Genomic DNA, 20,611 nt, shown 5'->3' with positions numbered 1-20,611 from the left:
CATCCCACTTAGGTTTGTTGGTCAGGGATTGGCCAAGGTCAGTCACCTAAATCTAATGTCCTCTTGAATTTTATTTTAACACCACAAAGGTAGGATGGCAACCATAGTTACAGCTGGCCCTGTCTAAAGACTTTCCACCTCAGATTTTGTCTAAAATGTGCTACTTTGGATAAAGGAAGAAGCCATTAGAAATGTGATATAAGATTTTCTTTATCTAAAATGCAAACAAGTAATCACACCCATACTTATAGAATTATCTTTAATTCTGCATTGTTGGGAGAATGTTTGGGAGGGGAGCCATGTGAGGCAGCCGGTGTTCTGGGGTCTGTCAGATTATGGGCTCAGCAGTGCCTAAGAGATGAAAGCAAGACTTTTAGCAGGAAGAAGCTGATCAAAATTGGTGAGATCATGGGACTCACTGGGGAGCTCCCATTGCTGAGGTTTTTGCAGGACGTACGAATTTTTGTGGTTCCCGTTATACTTATATTCCTAAAGTTGCAGGCATTTTCAGTGGCACATCCCTTAGCATAAATTGTAACTCCAGGATAAGCTGCCAAGAAAAAGAGCCAAGAGTTAGTCTTCTCTCTCACTTAGCTCTCCACCTCACCCACATCCTCCAGTTAACATACCTGCTTCCCCTGGAAAAGAAAAGAATACTCAGAGTGTCCCATAATACATGACTTTTCTCTTCTTTAAGAGAAACATCAACAGTGGCTGAATATCCCTTCATACCCTGCCCCTCCAGATACAGCTCCTTCTAGCGGCCAAGTCTGGTTTCCTTTGGCCTCAAAGCTTTCCCAGAATAGGAGAAACTTAAGAGACCCTGCTCCTTCAAATGCATGGCTGGGTCTGGAGTCTTGGTGTCCCTATTTCAAAATAGGGAAGAAGGCTGGAAATTATACTTCACGTATTCAGTTAAAACACCTCTGTTGTGCTTGTTCTCTTTTCGTCTTTGCTTCCTTTGGAAACCAGAGGGAAACAGTACAGACCCCTGCCAAGATCATGTCTATTCTCTCCAGGGTAGAAGACCTTCTTCCAGAGGCTTTGCATTTCTTAGGAGATTAGCATCATGGAACCTCATTGCAGATTTGTGCTTTCCATGGCAAGTTGAAATAAAGAAACTTCCCTACTATTGATAGTTATATCATTCCCTATATCCCATGAAATCCCATTCTCTTCAAGCATCTCCAGCACATGTATATCAAGGACTCCTCTCAAAGGTGACATCATATAGCTTTAAAACACATGACTTGCCTTCATTCCCACCAAACTATCTCTCAAAAACATCTAAGCTGCTTCTGAAGCATCATCAATTCCAAGAAACCTTTTATAAATTTATTAGAAAGCACCCTTTATAGGTAACACCCCTTCTAGCTGCACCATCTGGACAGAAAAATACTGTAGTTATTTTCCAAATTCCTATACGAATGGTACATGTGACCTTCACCATGGATATATTCTTTTCTCTTACTCTCAGGAAAATTACAAATCCTTCTACAGCTATAGATTTCAGAATGACACAATGCAAGAATTAAGTGCTTAATCAATGAGTTTTGAAAACAGCAATAGTAGTCATGATGACAACCAGAAATGAAGTGCTGTCATCTGCTTAACCAATGAGCCAAGGTCTCCTTCCAGGCAACCATAGAACGACATATTCCCAAGTCTTCAGCCCTAGCTAGGAGGAGTTCTATTCTCTTTCATTCTACCAGATAGTTCCCACCAAATCTTGGATAGAGAACCCAGCTCTTAGCTATGTACTACCTTCTTCTGTTTGTGGTGATCAGTCTCTTAGCTGGCCCGCTATGGTTCCTGCCTCTTGCTATTTGTGCTGTTGTGTGATCCCCTTCCACATTGTATCAGGGTAGGTCTTTGTGACCATTATGATACAGCAGAAGTGATTATGTCTCACTTCCAAGATTAGATTATTTTTAAATGATGGCTTGTGTCTTGACCTCTTTCTTTCTTGCCTTCTCATCACTCACTGTTAGAAGCCAGCTTCCTATGGCATAAATACTCAGGCATCCTAAGGAGAGGTCCATGTGGTAAAGAACTGAGGTCTGCTAACAACAACATGAGTGAGCCTGAAAGCAGAGCCTCAGTCCACCTGATCATAGCCTCTGAAACAGCTTGACGACAGCCTCGTGAAGACCCTGGGCCAGAATCACCCAGCTAAGACACTCAAATTCCTAATGCACTAAAACTGTGAAATAATAAATGTTTGTTGTTTTAAGCTTCTAAGTGTTTGGGTGATTTGTTATGCAGCAATAAATAACAAATACATACTATCCTTTTAAAAAATGAATACTAAAAGGCCTGGGGAAATATTCATACCTGTACCAAAAACCTCAACACACTTTGTCTCTGCCCCTGTGCAGTTCAGGAGGACTGGATCACAGGAAATATCATCCTCTACATAGCAAGCAGGACATCTAATGCCATTGGGGACTGAGGACTTCGGAGACACTGAGTGAAGAGAGAAATTGTTCATCTTAAGGAATAGACATAAAAACCAGCTAATATCATTTCTATCCCCCCATAACATAATTATTCCATGATCCCTCCACCAAAGCACAAAATTGTAACTGGGAAGGTGTGGAGTGGGAAGGATTTTAGGTGGGAAAATGTAGTCAAAATAAACCTTACATGAGATCAGTATTAGCTGCCCCTTTCATCAATAACCCCTCTCTGATCTGGCCAGGGAAAAGTGCATAGACAGTGGGACAAAAAACAATCAGTGATTTAAAAAAGTCCTGTTAAGGAAGTGAAGATTTAAATAGGTGAGGAAAGTCAACTCTCTCTGCTGGAATGGAAAGGCAAATAATTTAAATCTTCAGACACATACTTTGAAGAAATCCCCAGGAGTGATCCCTGCCATTCAAGAGTCAGTCTCCCTATGTAGGAGACAAGATTTATCCATTCCCAACCCTTCTCCAGAGTCACAAGGAGAAGGAGAGAAAACGAGTGAGGAAAATGAGTGTATGCCTTAGAAACAGAGAGACAGGTCATGGAATGGTACATAGAAGGCATAAGACTAAAGATGAGAGCAGAGGTGGGAAGGGAGAGAGATGCACAATTTTCAGATACTCACCTTGGAAGTCCTCTTTGTTACACTGCTCACCTTGGCAGCATCGGCTCTCATACTTAAATGTCCTGTTAGTCCCCAGTGATGCCGAAAAGGCCAATGAAACACACTCACTTAAAGAACAGCCTTTCTCCGGGATTATTACTGAATGCTGCCCTGCACAGAACCAAACCCCAAAGGTAATTCTCCCACTGAGCCATAGAGAGGGATGCCCCGATGGGCACAGAATGTTAAAGGATCTTGTGTCTCAACTCCCTTTGGCTTTAGTCTTCCCACTTCTCCAAAAGTTCCTTGTGAATCGGTTCATTTCACAAAATGAACCAATGGAGGAACACTTTGTTAGAAATGAGGAGCATCATATCTCAATGGCCCCCACAAGGTTGATGTTGGATCCAGGGTTGTTTGGTCTTTTTCCTGGAATGATGCATTGAGCTCTCTGTGGATCCAGCTCAGTGCTCTCTCCCTGCCACCTCCCACCAACCCACACTCCCAGCCCCCATCTGGTAGCATGTTGTATACAGAAACAAGCATAAAAGAGATGAACAGGGGATAAGAAATGAGTGGACACCCTCACTGTAAGTACCGTCTTCCCTCTGGGATGCCTAGCAATGCAATGCAGAGTAGCTGAGCACAGCATACCTGGCAGCTTTAGTTCTTGCTTGCGGTTGAAGCAGCCTTGAGAGGTTTCACATGTTCTCTGCCGGTCAGCAGTACACAGAGTAGCAAAGCAGCTAGCACACTTATAATTCTCTATGGAAATAGTATTCAAAAAGCAATTCAGGAATGAAAACTGTTGAGTCCTACCTGATATTTCCAATATTCAAACATTTGCAGGGGTCAAGTTACCATGAAATCCACTAATCGGCCACTAGAATCCCACAGAGTCTGCAATTTCTCCCAGGGTGTCCATCTCAGGCCCTATTAGACACTAGCACCACATTTACCGACCCCAACTGGCTCAGTCTTTCTCAGCTCCCCATATCCTGGGATTCTAATGTGCTTACTCTCACAATCAGAGAAAGAGTCCTCAACTCTAGTATACTGAATCATACACCCCAACAAAAAACATGTTATTAATCTAAAACCTCACACCTGTGGGTGTGAACCTATTTGTAAATAGTATCTTTTAATATGTTAAGGTGAGTCAGGGTGTGAACTCATTTGTAAATAAGAACTTTAAAGATCCTATTTAGATATGGTCAATTGAAATTAGGGTAAGCCTTAATCTATATGACTGGAGGTCTATAAAAAGTGGAAATTTGGAAAGTCAGTCAATAGAAACCAAAAAGCAGAAGAAGCCAGAAGCCAGAGAAACCAGAAGTCAAAGAAAGCCACAGAAGGAAGCCAAGGGCATTGTCATGTGACAGAGGCAGAGATAAGAGTCAAGAAAGCCATCTCCAGAATACTACAAACTCTAAGAGTAAGCATGACCTTATCGATGTCTTGGTTTGGGACATCTGGCCTTTAAAACTGTGAGCTAATAAATTGCTGTTATTTAAACCAACCTATTGTATGGTATTTTGCCATAGCCCCTCTGGTAGACTAAGACCCTGCAATATTTACCATTGTTCTCGGTTCTAGACCTGGTTTCTCCTAAGTAGATTGCTCCTCTTCTTTATTGTTCATCTTATAATAAGAAATAAGGTTATTAGTTTGTTCTCACCTACGGTGCTGAAAGCAAAAGAGGCAAGGACACAGATGATGAGGAGACTCTTCAGAGTAGAGAACAAAGACATGGCTAGATCCTTCGATGCACTGCAGAAGATACAAGTGAGAGGTCAAGGTGGTGGAGTTCAATTCTCTTATCTAGTGACTTAAACACCAGGCAGCATTGCCCATTCATTCGTCCATCCATTTGTCAAGCAAGAATTTGTCAAGCACTAGCTTTGTGCCAGGTGTGCCTCTTGTCAGGAACACAAGGGTAAAAAAGATGTTATCATCTTTATTAAGGAGCTCAGGTGAAAAGCTTTCCTTCCACAAGAAGATTCACTTGGAAATTTTCTCCCTGCTGAAATAAGATGATCTGGCCAAGTTGCAGAAATCACCCTTCTGGAGAAAGGATGGAAGCCATTTATGTGCTGGAAAGGACCTGAGTCCATCAAGTCCCTTAGCCAAGCACACTGATTTCTCCATTCCAAAGTCACCTTCCCACAGAAAGCCAATCCCACTGCATTTGTTACTCATAACTTTACAACACTCCACACTGAAAATGCTTACCTTCACTATTGCCAGTCTTCTTTTGAAGGGACTATGCCTGAGACAGAGAAGTTGAGTGTTCTTTATGGAACCTCATTTGGAAAGAAAGGAGACTTTAATGGTGAGTAAATATCCTAAAAGTGGGCTATCTCTTCTTCCTTCTCCTTTATTTCCTTTTATAGGATCAGAGGCCAAATGATCTAGTAATTAAAGTGTTTTAGCTAGATAAGATTTTTTTAACTTTTTATTTTGAAATCATTTCAAACTTACTTCAAAGTTGCAAAAATCACAACAACAAAAAATACATAGAACTCTAACATACCCCCTCACCCAGATTCTAGATTTACCAACTATTAGCATTTTGCCACATTTGTTATATCATTCAATATGAAAGAGACTTGAATATTTTAGTTGATTCCGGAATTTCTGGCCTAAACAATCACATGGCTTCTCTCAATCTGGACTTTCAGTCACAGAATGTTTTATCACCAGGGAAGAGAAAGAAACAAAAAAATGGAAGTAAAACTCAAAGCATCAGTGATAGGCAAATTCAAATTGATCAAACCCCTAATGAATGATTTCAGTAGGAGCCACAGAGAGCCCCAGCTTAGGTTCCCCAATATATGAATGCTTTTAGTGCAGTCCATCCTGTGCTTCAAATTCAGTTCTATATCATGAACTTTACTCAGGCAGCAGAGGAACATCTAGCCTTTTACAAAAACCCCAAATTCGATCCCTTTTTAGTAGGTTTATCCCAAAATATTCCAAATGGCTGTAATGCTTCTACATATTTGCTCATGGATGATGCCTCTCCCTCTGTATTAAAAGTCTGTAGGAAAATTTGATCTCTGTTAAGTGCAGCTTTATAGACCCAGCAGCATTCTAGCTGGTCTCTGAGCGTAATCCCTGCACAAACAAGCCTATCTACTGGCACAGCCTTGTCTCTGGACTCATCCTATGTCTAATAGTCCAACACCCAGTCAGCAAGGACGTCAGATCTCCCACATCTGAATGCCCTCAGCATACCATTTAGTCTGCAATCACCAATAATTTATCCACCTGGTAGCTCACAATTTTCTGCCCATTAGCCAACATAACATTCAGAGTATTCCAACAGGGCCTTAATAAAGGCAGAATGAAATAAAACTTAAACACCCCACAAATAAATAACATTTCAAATGGTATTTCTCTGAACTTTGGATATCTAGCAATTTCTCTTCAGTCAACAATCAGACTTCAATAGATCTCAGCCCACTGGAAACAGTTACAAAGCTGCCAACTCCCCATATACTAATCAGACAATGTCTTACAGTCAACCTGAGGTCTGTAAGCCACAAAGTAAATAAACAGGTCAAGCAGAATCAGCCTGCACTCTTCACAGCCACAAATTCTGAAGTATCTGCTGTTGCCAGAAATTCATCTGGGAAAATATTTATGGGTCCTGTTTATATTCATTACTGCATTTTCGAAAGTTAAGCAATAGACAATCATTAGGCAACTTCTCCACAAACACTGGTCCCTCAATGTAATATGCACCTAATTTCAAAATTCCAGTTTCTGACTTAAAATTTAACCAATTGGTTGTTCATGATCTATGAACTTTTACATCTTCTAAACCTTTCTGATCATTGTGTGAAGACAAAAGGTATTTCCAAGCTCATGGGACACATAGATAGACTAAAGGAAGCACAGAAACTCAGCTTTATGGGTAAATAAGACCATGATAGGATGGTCTCAAAGGGAACTTGAGATTCAAAACAAAAAAAAACCCGGATAATATAAAATGAGGGTTCAATAAAATGGAGAATAAACTTAATCAAAGGTGCCAGAAAAGGTTAAATTCTATATGCAAAATATCCTTATTCAAAGACATGCTACATTAAAATATAATGTTCTTGTTATTAAAAACATATATTTGCCACAGAGATTTCATTAACATTTTACAATTGAATCCTGTATGTATGTTACTTAGATAAATGTAATCACTGTAAACACACATAACAAAGACATGACACAGATGCAAAGTAATCACCGTAAACACACATAACAAAAACATGACACAGATACACTACAATAAACTACAATAGACAACTCCAGGCTGACACCTGACAGCTTAATCAGAGAGATCAGTACATGTCAAATCTTAGGGCCACATTTTCATCTAATGACAATGTTGAATTTGTATGGTCAGTGCCCCCAAACCAGGAGATCAAAGACCCACTATCCAAACACCAAAGACGCAAGACCCAGACTGTCTCTACTTGCTTGACCATCCTCCCTAACCCATTGTGAACAGTGTGAGTTGCCAAGGCACTTCTAAGCCAAAAGGCCTAATTTCCTCTAAAGGCACATCCAAAGATCGAGAAAGTAGGAGGGACAATTCCTTGCACACAAAGGGCTTACCATATTGGAGAGTTAACTATGGGGCTGTGCCAATGTGACTGTCAGCCCACTGTGTTGCTATCCCTTCAGGGCAGTGTTGCAGGCAGCTGGCACAGTCACGTGATCATCTCCCAACTGTCTTGGCTTCTCATGGGAAATGCTCAACAGTCTCTGCTTTGGGGTGCCCAATTCCTTGTTCCCTCATGTATCTAATGGATTTTGTCAGAAGGAAGGACAAAGTTTTAAAGTTTTTAAAGTTTTAAAGTTTTCAGTGAAACACTGTATGTGCAAAGAAAATGACAAGATTCAAATTATAAACTGTTTGCTGCTTCGGGTGCCAATGGGCAGGGGAGATATTTCCCAAATCTATGGGAATCCTGATTTTACCTTCCCTGAGAACACCTCTTTCTGCAAAGTAAGTGTTTAAAGTGTATAGATGGGAAAGAAGGAAGTCTGCAGAGAAATGCCCCAAAGCTTCACTTACTGTACATAATTCTAGAACCCATTTTAGATTAGTTATTTTTCTCAATTATTTTCTTATATTTCTAAGATGTATAGTTTAAGTCTTTTTTAATCAGCTCCTTGAGATATACTCCACATACCATACCATTCACCTGTTTAAAATGTACACTGCAATGATTTTTACTATAGTTCCAGAGTTGTGCATCCATCATCACAATCAAAACTAGAATATTTTCATTGCCCCACAAAGAGACCATGCACCCTTTAGCTATCATCACCTATTTCCCCGAAACCCCCTCCCTTATGAAAAGCATTAATCTACTTTCTGTCACTATAGGTTTGCTTATTTTGGACATTTCATATAAATGAATTCATATCACGTGTGATCTTTTGTGTCTGCCTTCTTTCACTTATTATGTTTTCAAGATCCATCCAAGTTGTAGCATATATCAGTACTTCAACAGTTTTATGACTAAATAATATCCCATTGTACAGAAAAAATTGTTTTTTATTCATCCATTCATCACTTGATGGACATTTGAGTTATTTCCACCTTTGAGCTGTTTTGAACATTTGTATACTAGTTTTTATGTGCATATATGTTTTCAAATTTCTTGGGTATATACCAAAAGTAGAATAACTGGGCGTTATGATACCACTATCTAGAATCCTTTGCAAAATTGCCAGATTTCAAAGTGGCTGCTCTCTTTTACATTCCCACCAGCAGTACATGAGGGCTCAATTTCTTCACATCCTATCAACACTTGTTAATAACTATCTTTAAACATGAAATATGTTCAAATTCAGAATAAGAAAAATGCAAATTAAAACAAAACTAAAATATTTATTACTTATCAGACCGGAAAAAGTTAAAATGCATGAAACACATTCTTTGGCAAGTCTGTGAGGAAACAGGCCTTCTTACAGGCTATTGATGGGAGTGTAAATTGATGCAACCCTTCTAGAGAAGGATTTGTCAAACCTAGCAAAACTACATATACATGTACCTTTGACCCAGTAATCCCATTCCTAGGAATCTGCCCTAAATATATACTTCCAACAATATGATAATACATAGGCTCAAAGGTATTCATTGAAACATTATTCATGATTGCACAATATTGAAAACAACCTAAATGTCCAAACACAGCAGAAAGACTGAACAAATTATGGCACAGCCACACAGTGGATTCCTGGGCAGCTGTAGAGCAAAATGAGAGGGCTCTCTAGGAACAGATGCAGAGTGATTTCCAGGATATAATGTTAAGTGAGAAAAGGAAGGTTACAGAAGAGTATCTATAGGAGGCCCCCTGGTTGGGCACTCTTACCTAGTTGGGGTCTGCAAAGCTATGGTGGCCAGAAGGGCTGGCCTGAACAACCAATAACCCAGGAGAGGCCCTAGCCCCTCAGGGCTCCCATCAAGATTCAGACAGACTCCCTCTGAAAGGATGAGCCAGATGGCAAGGGCCTGGGCAGCATGTGCGACCTCTGCAACTCAGCCTTGTCAATTTCAGAGCTCCCTGAAGCACCGGGGTGGGGGTGGGATGGGGACCTTTTGCCATGACGTTCTCTGATCCTCAGAGAATAGAAAGATTGGTAGATAGATAGATAGATACATACATAGATACATAGAGAGATGCATAGATTGATTAAAGCAAGCAAGCGGAGGTCACCTAGGTAAAAAACAGCTAATTTAGTTTATTTATAGAGGAAAAATAGAAACTGCCCATTGCAAGGAATGAAACAGATAAACCTAGTTCTATACTGTGGCCATATCAGAGGGAAGCAATTCAAAGTGGAAGCAGATGAGAAGTGATTTTGAGAATCATAAGGAGGTACCAGACTCCAAGAAAAAAAAATGAGACAAAGAGACAGAGACAGAAAGACAGTTAGGAGTAAACTTCCATCCAATAAGACAGCAGATTACACAGGGGTGCTTAGGACCCTAAGACCACTCCTCCTTTTAGTAAGGAGCTAGGTCATCTCCAGACTCCTCCATACTCACCTTGAAGACTATAGCGGGTCATGACCAAGTCCAAGTGGTGCCTCTCCACACTGACAAAGAGATTTTGAGAGAAAATTGTTCCTCTTTTGACTGACCCTGTAATGCAATTAGAGGATACAAACTGGAAGGAACTTGGGAAATGCCTGAAATTTCACAGATTAGATAAGCAACCCCAGAAAGAGACAGAGACAGAAGCAGGCTCACCTGAGGTATCTGCCCATGTAAAGCCACAATCATTCAACATGCTCATCCTTTTAAGATTCATAGTCAGGTCCTACCTCACCAGCTGTGTGACCATGGATGAGTTTCTCGTCCTCTGCAAGCCTCAACTTGCTCATCTGGGAAACAAGGACATAGTATAACATACTAAAATGGGTTGCTATGAGAATGAAGTGGCACAAAGCCAGCTACTCAAAGGGAGTGCTAACTACTACAATCACCATTGCTGTTATTAACATGGTAAGTACTGATATTGGGGATGACTCCAAATTGCATAGGGGTAGGGACTAGGGGAGTTTTTAGATGTATGCCTTAAAGGTCATTGACCTCTTCATTCACTCTTCCTGTCTGTCACTTTCATGGACTCTTCTTTATTTTCTCACCCACCTTCAGGTTTAGCCTCAAGAACCCTCCCTCTAGGTAGCAACTATTCCCATAAAATATCAGCTGACAATGCTTCAAGAATAAACCATACCAGGAATTATTTCATAGGAAATAGATGCTCTTTAAGGACAAAATAATAGATGGGATTATAGGCACCAAGACAGTCCCTGGGGAAAGAGTGTGGGTCAGAGAGCTCATGCTTCCTGTGTGCTGGTTAAACCCACTACCACCATCAATCCATGTGTGTGGCTTCTTCCTCTGGATCCTGAGGTCAGAAACTCACCTCTAGCTTCAGAGTCCTGAGCTTGATGTATGGAATTCTATTTTAATCCAAACAAGCTAGGATGCCCCAAGTTTGTAGTCTGTACAGTCTGGTCTATTTTGATATCAAACATTCATTAGCAAGCTCTGGAAAAGAAGAAAATAGGATAGGGGCACTCCAGGTTCCCATTCACACCCAGTAACTGCCCTTCTCATTTGTTCAGGAAACCACACAGTTGGTCCAATTTTACAGATGGTCTTAGAGTGCATTTGCAGATGGTGTTAGAGTTTGCCTCTTAATTATTTGGCTTTGTGGGGTATTCTGGGGATCCTGGAGTTCAAATTGAGGTGCTGTGAAAAGGGCCTTAGAGTGGGCTGTTTTCTGGAAGGTGGATGATCCAAAGAAAGCTGTACCAGCCTGTACTGGGTTGAATAGTGTGGTGGATTGAATTGTGTACCCCAGTTTGGACATGTTCTTGGTCTCAGTCCACATTCTGGTGGGTGTTGACCCATTGTCAATCAGTTAAAATGTGGCCCAACTGAATCAGATTGTGCTTTAATTTGGATTACTGTAGTCCTGTATAAGTAAAGTGAAAGGCAGAGAGAGAGAAATCTCAAGAAACAGTAAGAAGCTTGAAATCAATAGTACCAAGAATAAAAAGGAGACGATACTTCCATGTGCATTCCCCTGAGACAGAAAAGCCAAAGAGTCTCAATGATTGCTGATCAGCTAGAAGATACCAACTGCAAGAGGAAGCAAGCCTTCTAACCTCTGAGATCATGAGCCAAAAGATTTCTGTTATTAAGCTGATCCATTGTATGGTATTTGCTTTCACAGCTAGGAAACTCAAACAAAGAGTTTCCCCCCAAAATTCATGTCCACTTTCAACCTCAGAATGTGATCATATTTTGAAGTAGAGTTTTTACAGATCTGTAGTTAAGGATGAAGACAAACTTCAACTGGATTTAAGTTAAGCCCTGGTGTCCTTCTAAGAAGAGGAGAACCATAAAGGGACACAAAGGCCATGTGAAGACAAAGGCAGGGATCAAACAACCTTTGATTAGGTTGTTTCCATGGAGAAGTGACCCACCCAATTGTGGATGATGCCTTTTGACTAGATTATTTCCAGGGAGATGTTACCTCACTCATTCAAGGTGGGTCTTAATTAGCTTACTGGAGTCCTTTAAGAGGAAAACATTTTGGAGAAAGCTGAGACACAGATGCTTGGAGATTCTGAGAGAGCCATTTGAAACCAGAAGCCAGGAAAGAAGGACAGCAGATGTCATCATATGCCTTCCCATGTGATAGATAAATCCTGACTCAAACAGCCTTTCTTGAATGAAAGTATCCCCTTACTGTTGCCTTAATTTGGACATTTTCATGGCCTTAGAGTTATAACTTATAACTTAGTAAATCTCCTTGATAAAAGCCAATCCATTTCTGTTATGTTGCGTTCAGGCAGCATTCACAAACGGAGACACCAAGGAAGACCAAAGATGGACAAGAGTCAAAAAAAGCTAGAATTGGCAAGGAAGCATTTTCTTCTAGAATCTTCACAGGGAGCATAGCCCTGCCAACACCTTGCTTTTAAACTTCTGGCCTCCAGAACTGTAAAAGACTAAATTTGCTTTGTTTTAAGCCACACAGTTTTTGGTAATTTGTTATGGCAGCCTGTGAGACTAATATAAGACCACCTGGACTCTGACAGAAAGGAGTGTGGTATTCAGGGCTCTGGAATACATCACAGACCAAGTATGGGAGGTCAAGAGTCAGCTGCTCCAATCCACAAACATTTACCACACATCTCCACAAAATCAACAGATGCCAGACACTAAGCTGACTCTGCTGTGGACTCCAAATTGGCCATTGAACATAATTCTGATCACTAGAGAGTTCTTCATCAATTACTGATAGACACCATCAGATGCTCCCCACATTTCAAGGCCACTTAAGGCCAGCTCCAAAGTTCTACCTCCCCCATACCCTGGGGTCCCATCCATTCCCAACCCCATGTCTAGAACCTCTGTGTCTTGGGCACTCATTCGTTTGGGCTGCTGCATCTTCTCCTCCCATCCTAGTGGCCTGCCTCCACCTTGATCTGTGCCGACCCCTCCACTGCATTCCCTCTCCCATCCTAGTCTTTCAACCCCAGCTGTGAGAACCCCAGTGTATGTCATCTGTATGAGAAACACTAAAGGTATGTGAAAATGTGTATTCTAACGAAAGCAGTGGCTGCCTTAAACTCTCTGGGAAAATTCAACCACAAGAAGAGAAAGTGAGGCCCACCTGTACTGAACTCCTCTTGGCACCATCTCCACCGTACCAAGTCTACCCATCCTGTGGTGACGGCTGCCACAACCAATTCCACATCCTGCAGGTCTGATCTTGCAGTGCCTGCTTAGTATGAGACCCTTGGGACTTTGGCCTGGTGTTCACATATGTGAAACCAAGAAAAGAAGGGATCACAGGGCCACATTGACCAATGAGAGAAGAGATATGTGGTGGTTTGGAGCTGTATGTAACCCAGAAAAACATGTTCTTAAACCTAATCCATTTCTGTGTAAGTAGTGAAATTTTGATGAGGTTACTTCAGTTAAGGGAAGGTCCACCTCAACCAGGAAAGGTCTTAATCCTATTATTGGAGTCCTTTATAAGTATAATGAAATTCAAACAAAGAGAAAAAAGCCACAGAAGGACCATCCAGAAGCCGAACATCAATAGGACCCAGAAAAAATGGGAGCAACCAGGAGACACCACTGTGTGCCCCGCCAAGTGACAAGTGAAGGACCAAGAGTTGGCGGGCCGCGGTGGCTCAGCGGGCAAGAGTGCTTGCCTGCCGTGCCGGAGGACCCCGGTTCGATTCCCGGCCCCAGCCCATGTAAAAAACAAACAAACAAACAAAATATAATAAAACAAGAAAATGTTTAAAAATGTTTCCCTTTCTTCCTCCCTTCCTTCCTTCCATCCTTCCTTCCTTCTCTGTCTTTCCTTCCCTTCCTCCCTCTCTCTTTAAAAAAAAAAAAAAAAAAAAAAAAAAAAGAGTCACCAGCACCTAGCCCCAGAATGCCATGGTTCCAGAAGGAAGAATCACTTTCATGATGCCCTGATTTGGATTTTTCCCTAACCTCAAAACTGTAAGCTATTCAATTCCCCTTGTTTAAGCCAGCCCACTGCAAGATATTTGCTTGAGCAGCCAAGGAAACTAAATGAAGAGCCAATGGACGAAATATGTTCATCCTCCTGAAGATCCCTCAGATATCCTGTGTTTGGCAAGGTAGTAATCAGCAGTGGTCTCTTGATGTGGTCATTTTCCTTCATGTTTCACTGTTACCAGCCTCTCTCCCTGCTTCCTGAGGTCGTGGGCCCAAATAAGCTACCATTTTGCACTGTTTTCAGGAAATCCAGATGAGCCAGCCTGAAGGGTAGAGCAGATGTGGAAGATTAGTGTCTTAGTTTGCCAGAGTTGCTATGAAAAATACTACAGACTGGTTGTCTTAAACAACAGGAATTTAGTGACTCACAATTTTATAGCCTAGAAGCCCAAAATTGAGGTGGCAGCAGGATCATGTTTTTTCCAAAGTCTGTAGATTCAGGTAGTGGATTGTGGGGAATTCATAATTAAATTTCTGCCTCCATCACATGGTGACTTGGCTCCTTCTGTCTTCTACTTCTTGCATGTTCTAATTTCCCCTCCTTGTAAGGACTCTAGTTACATTGAGTTAAAGCCCACCCTGATTACGTTTGGCCTAATCTTAACTAATAACATCTTCAAAGATCCTATTTACAAATGGGTTCACATCCACAGGCCTTGAATATATCTTTGTGGGGGGCATGAATCAATTGACAATAGGTGATTTCTCCAGATATCAATCTCATTGTTCTATGTTCCCCACCCCTTCTTTGCCTCTCTTGTGCACATCCTAGTATGCACATTCCCTCTCTCTAGACCACCCTGGAGCAGAAGCAAAGACTTAAAGAACTCTTCTGCCATGGGCAATGCCAGGTTCTGCAAGGCATGCTTGCCCATATCTACCATCGCACACAGATTAAGGACACTGTTACAAGGAGACAAATTGAACTTGGCATTCCAAATAACTTCTCAGAGATAAGAATGCCTGAGGATGATAGCAAATGGTTCTAAGGGCTTTCAGGAATATTCTGGATAAGTACCTGCTGGGATGTTGTTATGTGTAGTTGAATGAAAGATTGATGAAGGATTTTCCTTCAAACTGTCTCTAAGCCCTATCTGTCAGGAAAGCATCTTCATGGCCAATATGTGACATATCATCCAGTTCTCCCAGAAGGAGGTCTCACTGCCCAACCCTGACCAGTGTGGTTATGGCTGGAGCTTCCTGCAGTTAGTTTCATTGGGGTCCATCCATCTCAGCATTCCAACCACAGTTAAGCTCTTCTCAGAGTCCCCAATTATTGGCTCAGTAATGTGGTGGTTGCCAAGAATATGGCTATCTCTACCAAACATGGAACTCCTTTATCTTGTAGTTTTTGCTCCACGGGCCTCTATGGGCTAGGTATAACTTTGTCAGGTCAGCATCATGGTCTGTAAGTCCCCCTTGTCCAATTTCTGCTTTCTCTTCTTAGGAGTTACACCCCCAACTAACCTTTAGCATTCCTAATACTAGGGTTACTTTCTGCTCTGCTTCCTGGAGATCCCACTGAAGATATTTTAAATGTCAGAACAGTTCTAAAATTCATATAATTAACAGGTTTTTCAGGTTACTTTTACCAGTTTTTCCAGTTTCTTTTCTCCAGAACATCAGATAGTTCCATCTTCCTATCCCATATTAGTGACAGATCCTTCCAACATGAAAAAGTTAGAATGGAAATACCCAAACACCCCTGAAGAGAGGGATGGAAAGATTAGAGGTGATGGTGGAGTTATACAGAGAAGATGGAATTAACAAATGAATATGAATGCTGAATCATTAAATTGATATCTCTTTTAGTCTCCAGTATCTTAGAACAACTAGAAGCAAAAACCTAAAATTGTGGAATTGTAACCCATGTCAAACTCTGAAATATGTTCTACAACTAATTGTGGTGCTGTGCTTTGAAATTTATTGATTTTTTTGTATATATGTTATTTTTCACCAAAAAAAACAAAGAAAAATGTCGATTGTGATTATAAAAAAATTAAGCTTTCCAGCCTCCTATATTCTGGAGCAACTAGAAGGAAAAATGTGAGAAGATCATATGGTAGCCCACGACATACTCCAGGATCTATCCTGTAACTACTTGTTGAAGAGTGCTTTGAAAACTATTGCTTTTTTATTTCTTTGCTTTGTATATATGTTATCCTATACAATAAAAAAGTTATGGTATATTTATGTGGCGCAAGCAGAGCCTTGCACAGCTGATCATCCTCCTCTGTGTATCAAGCACAGTCAGCAACTTGTACTGCGTTTACCACCACAAATCCTCCTGGCCTCTTAAAAATCCATATTCACAGAAGCTGGACCTCTTCATTAAGACTGCGAGTAAAGGAATTTTTTTTTTTATTAACGGAAAAATAAAGTTAACACAACATTTAGAAATCATACCATTCTACATATGCAATCAGTAATTCTTAACATCATCACATAGATGCATGATCATCATTTCTTAGTACATTTGCATCGTTTAGAGGAACTAGCAACACAACAGAAAAAGATATAGAATGTTAATATAGAGAAAAGAAATAAAAGTAGTAATAATAGTAAAAAAAAAAAAAAAAAACCTATAGCTCAGATGCAGCTTCATTCAGTGTTTTAACATGATTACTTTACAATTAGGTATTATTGTGCTGTCCATTTTTGAGTTTTTGTACCTAGTCCTGTTGCACAGTCTGTATCCCTTCAGCTCCAGTTACCCATTATCTTACCCTGTTTCTAACTCCTGCTGGACTCTGTTACCAATGACATATTTCAAGTTTATTCTCAAATGTCCATTCACATCAGTGGGACCATACAGTATTTGTCCTTTAGTTTTTGGCTGGACTCACTCAGCATAATATTCTCTAGGTCCATCCATGTTATTACATGCTTCATAAGTTTATCCTGTCTAAACAAACTGTGGTATATACATACGATGGAATATTATGCAGCTTTAAGACGAGTAAAGAAATTTGATCTACAGCCTTTAGCATTTCAGAACTTGAGTTTCCAACCCACGGAGGAAATAGCCTAAAGAAAACACAACTGGACACAGAACTTCAGTTTGGGGGTCCAGAAAGGTGGTGGGGGAGCACCAGCTACACAGCCCAGTTATGTCAATGTGCATCCTTGAAAACAGAACTGGAATAGTGTCCACCAACACCCAGTTTACCCTTACAGAAACTGCCACTAGTCACCTAATCTACAACATTTTGCTTTCACTCCTTGCCCTATGATATTGGTTGGATGTTGTTAGTGAGGAAACTGAGGCACCATGAGGTTAAACAACCTGCCTAAGATGAGCAGTGGGTAAGAAGCAGGGTCAATATTCAAGTCAAGGTTTCCTAATCACACATCCAGGTTCTATAACACATGTATCCCACAGATGTCTCTGCCCTCCAGGTGCAGTGTTAAATTTTTATAATTACCGTCATCACCACTACCACCATCATCACCATTACCATTATTTGCTTTTGGTATCCCTTGCCGCTAGGGCCACTTACCCTACATGGGTGTTTGGATCTGCTTTCCCCACCATATCCTGCTTTCAGGAATGATCCACTACTAGTCATTGGCTCCAGAATTTGAACTGGTCATTCTCTTCCCTTTTCCTGGGACATTGTGCTTGAAGCCTTATGTGATGGGTAATTTTATGTGTCAACTTGACTAGGCTATGGTACCCAATGCTTTGGTCACACACTAATCTAAATGTTGCTGTGAAGGTATTTCATAGATACAGTTAGCACCAACAATCAGTGGACTTTATGTAAAGGAGATGACCCTCAATAATGTGGGTGAGCCTCATCCAATCAGTTGAAAGTTGATAAAAGAAATTTTTTCAACAATTCAGGATCTCACAGCTTTATTTAGTGATTCCTGACTTAGGCAGCATCTGATTCAGAAAATAACATGGAGCTCTATGGAGGGAATGGAAAGGGGAAGTTCATATAGAGTGAATGCAGAAGCAAGTAAGGAAATGTTCTGATGGACTGACATTGTTTCCATTTTACAGAGGGGTGACTTACAAAGTGGGGTGGCAGATGTGCATTAGTCACTAAGGTATGTTTGTCCATTCTGATAAACAATCTCTACTGGGCCATGTTCCAAACCAGCTTTTGGAAGGCTTGGGTTGGAGCAGCCCTAAGACCAATGAACATGTCAGGCATGGAGTTAATCATGAAAGTTTATGGCAGCAGGTCATAAACTTGATGGCACCTGGTCGGGAAATGGAAGTCAGTGCACAGGAAGAGTGGGGGGGATGGTTGCAAGAGAAAGCTTATAAGGGTTAAGGACAAAGGCATTCCATAGAGTGTGAGAATAGATTTCCAGCAAGGACTCACGACATGGGGATCTGGAAGTTTGTTATCAGCAATGATCAAGGGAGGGGAGTTATATATATATTTTTACAATACCATCTGTACACTGCTCTCCCCTCCAGAGGGGGTCTGATGACCTTTATCTTCTTTCCTGGTCATTGTAGGAGGTTACCTAAAATGACTTATTCTCAATATGGAGGGGTCCCAGGCCCTGGATCTCTGCAGCCCAAAACTAGTTTTCTAATGTGGTGCTGTGTGATAGTAACATTCAGTTGTTAGCTTGGCCAGGTGAAGGCACCTAGTTTTGTTGTTGCAGACGTGAGTCAATGGTGCGTGAACCTCATCTGTTGCTGATTACATCTGCAGTCAGCTAGGATGTGTGCCTGCTGCAATGAATGACATTTGACTTAATTGGCTGGTGCTTAAATGAGAGAGCACAACATAGCACAGCCCAAGCAGCTCGGCATACTTCATCTCAGCACTCACAGCTCAACCCAGGCCTTTGGAGATGTAGAAAGGAATCACACTGGGGAAAGTTGTTGGAACCCAGAGGCTTGGAGAGAAGGCCAGCAGAGATTACCCTGAGCATTCCCATGTAAAAAAGAACCTCAGTGGAAAGTTAGCTGCCTTTCCTCTGAAGAACTAACAAAATAAATCCCCTTTTAATAAAAGCCAATGTGTCTCTGGTGTGTTGCATTCTGGAAGCTAGCAAAATAGAACATGCTGTTTATCAGCAATCCTTTAGGGTGTGTTCCACTTTCTCAGAAAATCCTTGCAGGTCAATCATTTTTGTCCTCTGGACAAATCCTTCTCAGAAAGGGATTTTTCTCTATGCAAAGCCCAATGCAGGTGGCCATTTTGTTTTATTTAACAAGGAAACAAAAATGGAGGTTTCTTGGAGAAGAAGAAATTCTGACCCAAAGACTACAGCATTAACTCCTGCCCTGCTGGCCTGTCCTACAGCTTTTGTATACAAGATGGCCTCTGCAATCATGTAAACCAAGTCTTTAAATTTATTATATTATATATATATACATTTACATGTATTTATGATTTATACATACACACATACATGTACACAAATTCATATATACATCCTATTGATTCTGTTTCTCTGGAGAGCCTTGACTGATATATGTACTTCTCAGTGTAAATCAGCTGGTTGGTATACTTTTGGGGACCAAGATTCATCCATCCCTTTCCATGGGACAGAAATGTTGGTGAGAAGCCACTGATCTCAGAGACTATGTGTTCCAGCCTTCCTTGAGTCCAGGGGGTAATGTGTGGCCACTCTGCTCCACGAAATGTGACCTGAACTGCTTCCTATTACCTCCAGGAAGAGCAGCTAAGACACAGGTAGATACCTAAGGAATCAGAAGGAGTGAATTGCAAGGGGGCCTATGTGAGACATCTATATTTTGATGGGGAGGGTAGTGGTTAAGGGGGAAGGTTACATACTTTTAAATGGATGTGATACTGAACAAATACAGAGTCCTCTACCCAATGCACATAACAACCAATTCATGGCACCAGGCTTCAAACAGAGAAAGAATTTATTGCTACACACAAAGCAGGAGATCAGATGGCCTATTGGAGCAAAAATCTGACTCTCCGAGTCTAAGGAATTCAAGGTTTCTATGGATTCAAATAAGGAAAGATGGAGTTGTTACCATTACAATATCAAGTGCAAACAGTGCTGAGACTAGGTTAGAATAACCATTACAAAAGTATACACAAGGCTGATATTAAGCTGGAACAACCATTATAATAGTAGATATAAATAAGGGTGAGACTAGTCTCAGTAGTTTCTGGAAATATATAATTGTTTGATTCATCCCAAGCATAAATCTAGGAACTTTTCCATAGCTCTCAAGGGCATCTTTTACTTACTGAAATTTGGCAATTCGATCTTATTCAATTACCCCTATCCCAAGGCTATTTATATTTTAATAATAATTTGTTTATTGCAGTTACTGTTGCAAAGGTATTACTGGGAAAAATGTACTTGGGGAATTCTCTCAGAACAAACATGGCCTACTCCATAGTACTTTCTCTGGGCCGACCATTTCACTCTGCAGGCCCAGTAGAAAGGACCCTAAACCAAGCCCACCCTCCCCTCTCCTTCTGTGGTCAACCCTTCCCTATAGCTCC

General features: G+C 40.9%; 1 protein-coding gene across 4 annotated transcripts; it reads right to left on the bottom strand.

Moving 5' to 3' along the window:
* Positions 1-271: 271 nt before the first annotated feature.
* On the bottom strand, positions 272-10,175 carry LOC143664404 (protein RoBo-1-like). 4 transcript variants are annotated; one of them, XM_077138013.1, is made up of 7 exons: positions 10,131-10,175; positions 5,303-5,373; positions 4,749-4,840; positions 3,725-3,835; positions 3,092-3,241; positions 2,335-2,466; positions 272-550 (listed from the first exon to the last, which is right to left on the bottom strand). In XM_077138013.1, the coding sequence occupies exons 3-7, from the start codon at positions 4,819-4,821 to the stop codon at positions 342-344; spliced, it is 675 nt and encodes a 224-aa protein (XP_076994128.1). In that variant the 5' UTR covers positions 4,822-4,840; positions 5,303-5,373; positions 10,131-10,175; the 3' UTR covers positions 272-341. The 4 variants fall into 4 exon arrangements, with proteins under 4 accessions (XP_076994128.1, XP_076994127.1, XP_076994129.1 ...); XM_077138012.1 differs by lacking the exon at positions 10,131-10,175 and adding an exon at positions 6,592-6,686; XM_077138014.1 differs by lacking the exon at positions 10,131-10,175 and adding an exon at positions 6,592-6,685 and having other exon boundaries at positions 5,303-5,339.
* Between the last annotated feature and the right edge of the window lie 10,436 nt (positions 10,176-20,611).

This window comes from Tamandua tetradactyla, chromosome 20 (assembly GCF_023851605.1).
Source record: "Tamandua tetradactyla isolate mTamTet1 chromosome 20, mTamTet1.pri, whole genome shotgun sequence".
NCBI classification, from domain to species: domain Eukaryota; kingdom Metazoa; phylum Chordata; class Mammalia; order Pilosa; family Myrmecophagidae; genus Tamandua; species Tamandua tetradactyla.
Note: the sequence above shows the minus strand (reverse complement) of the source record. Positions and strands in the feature narration are given on the sequence as shown.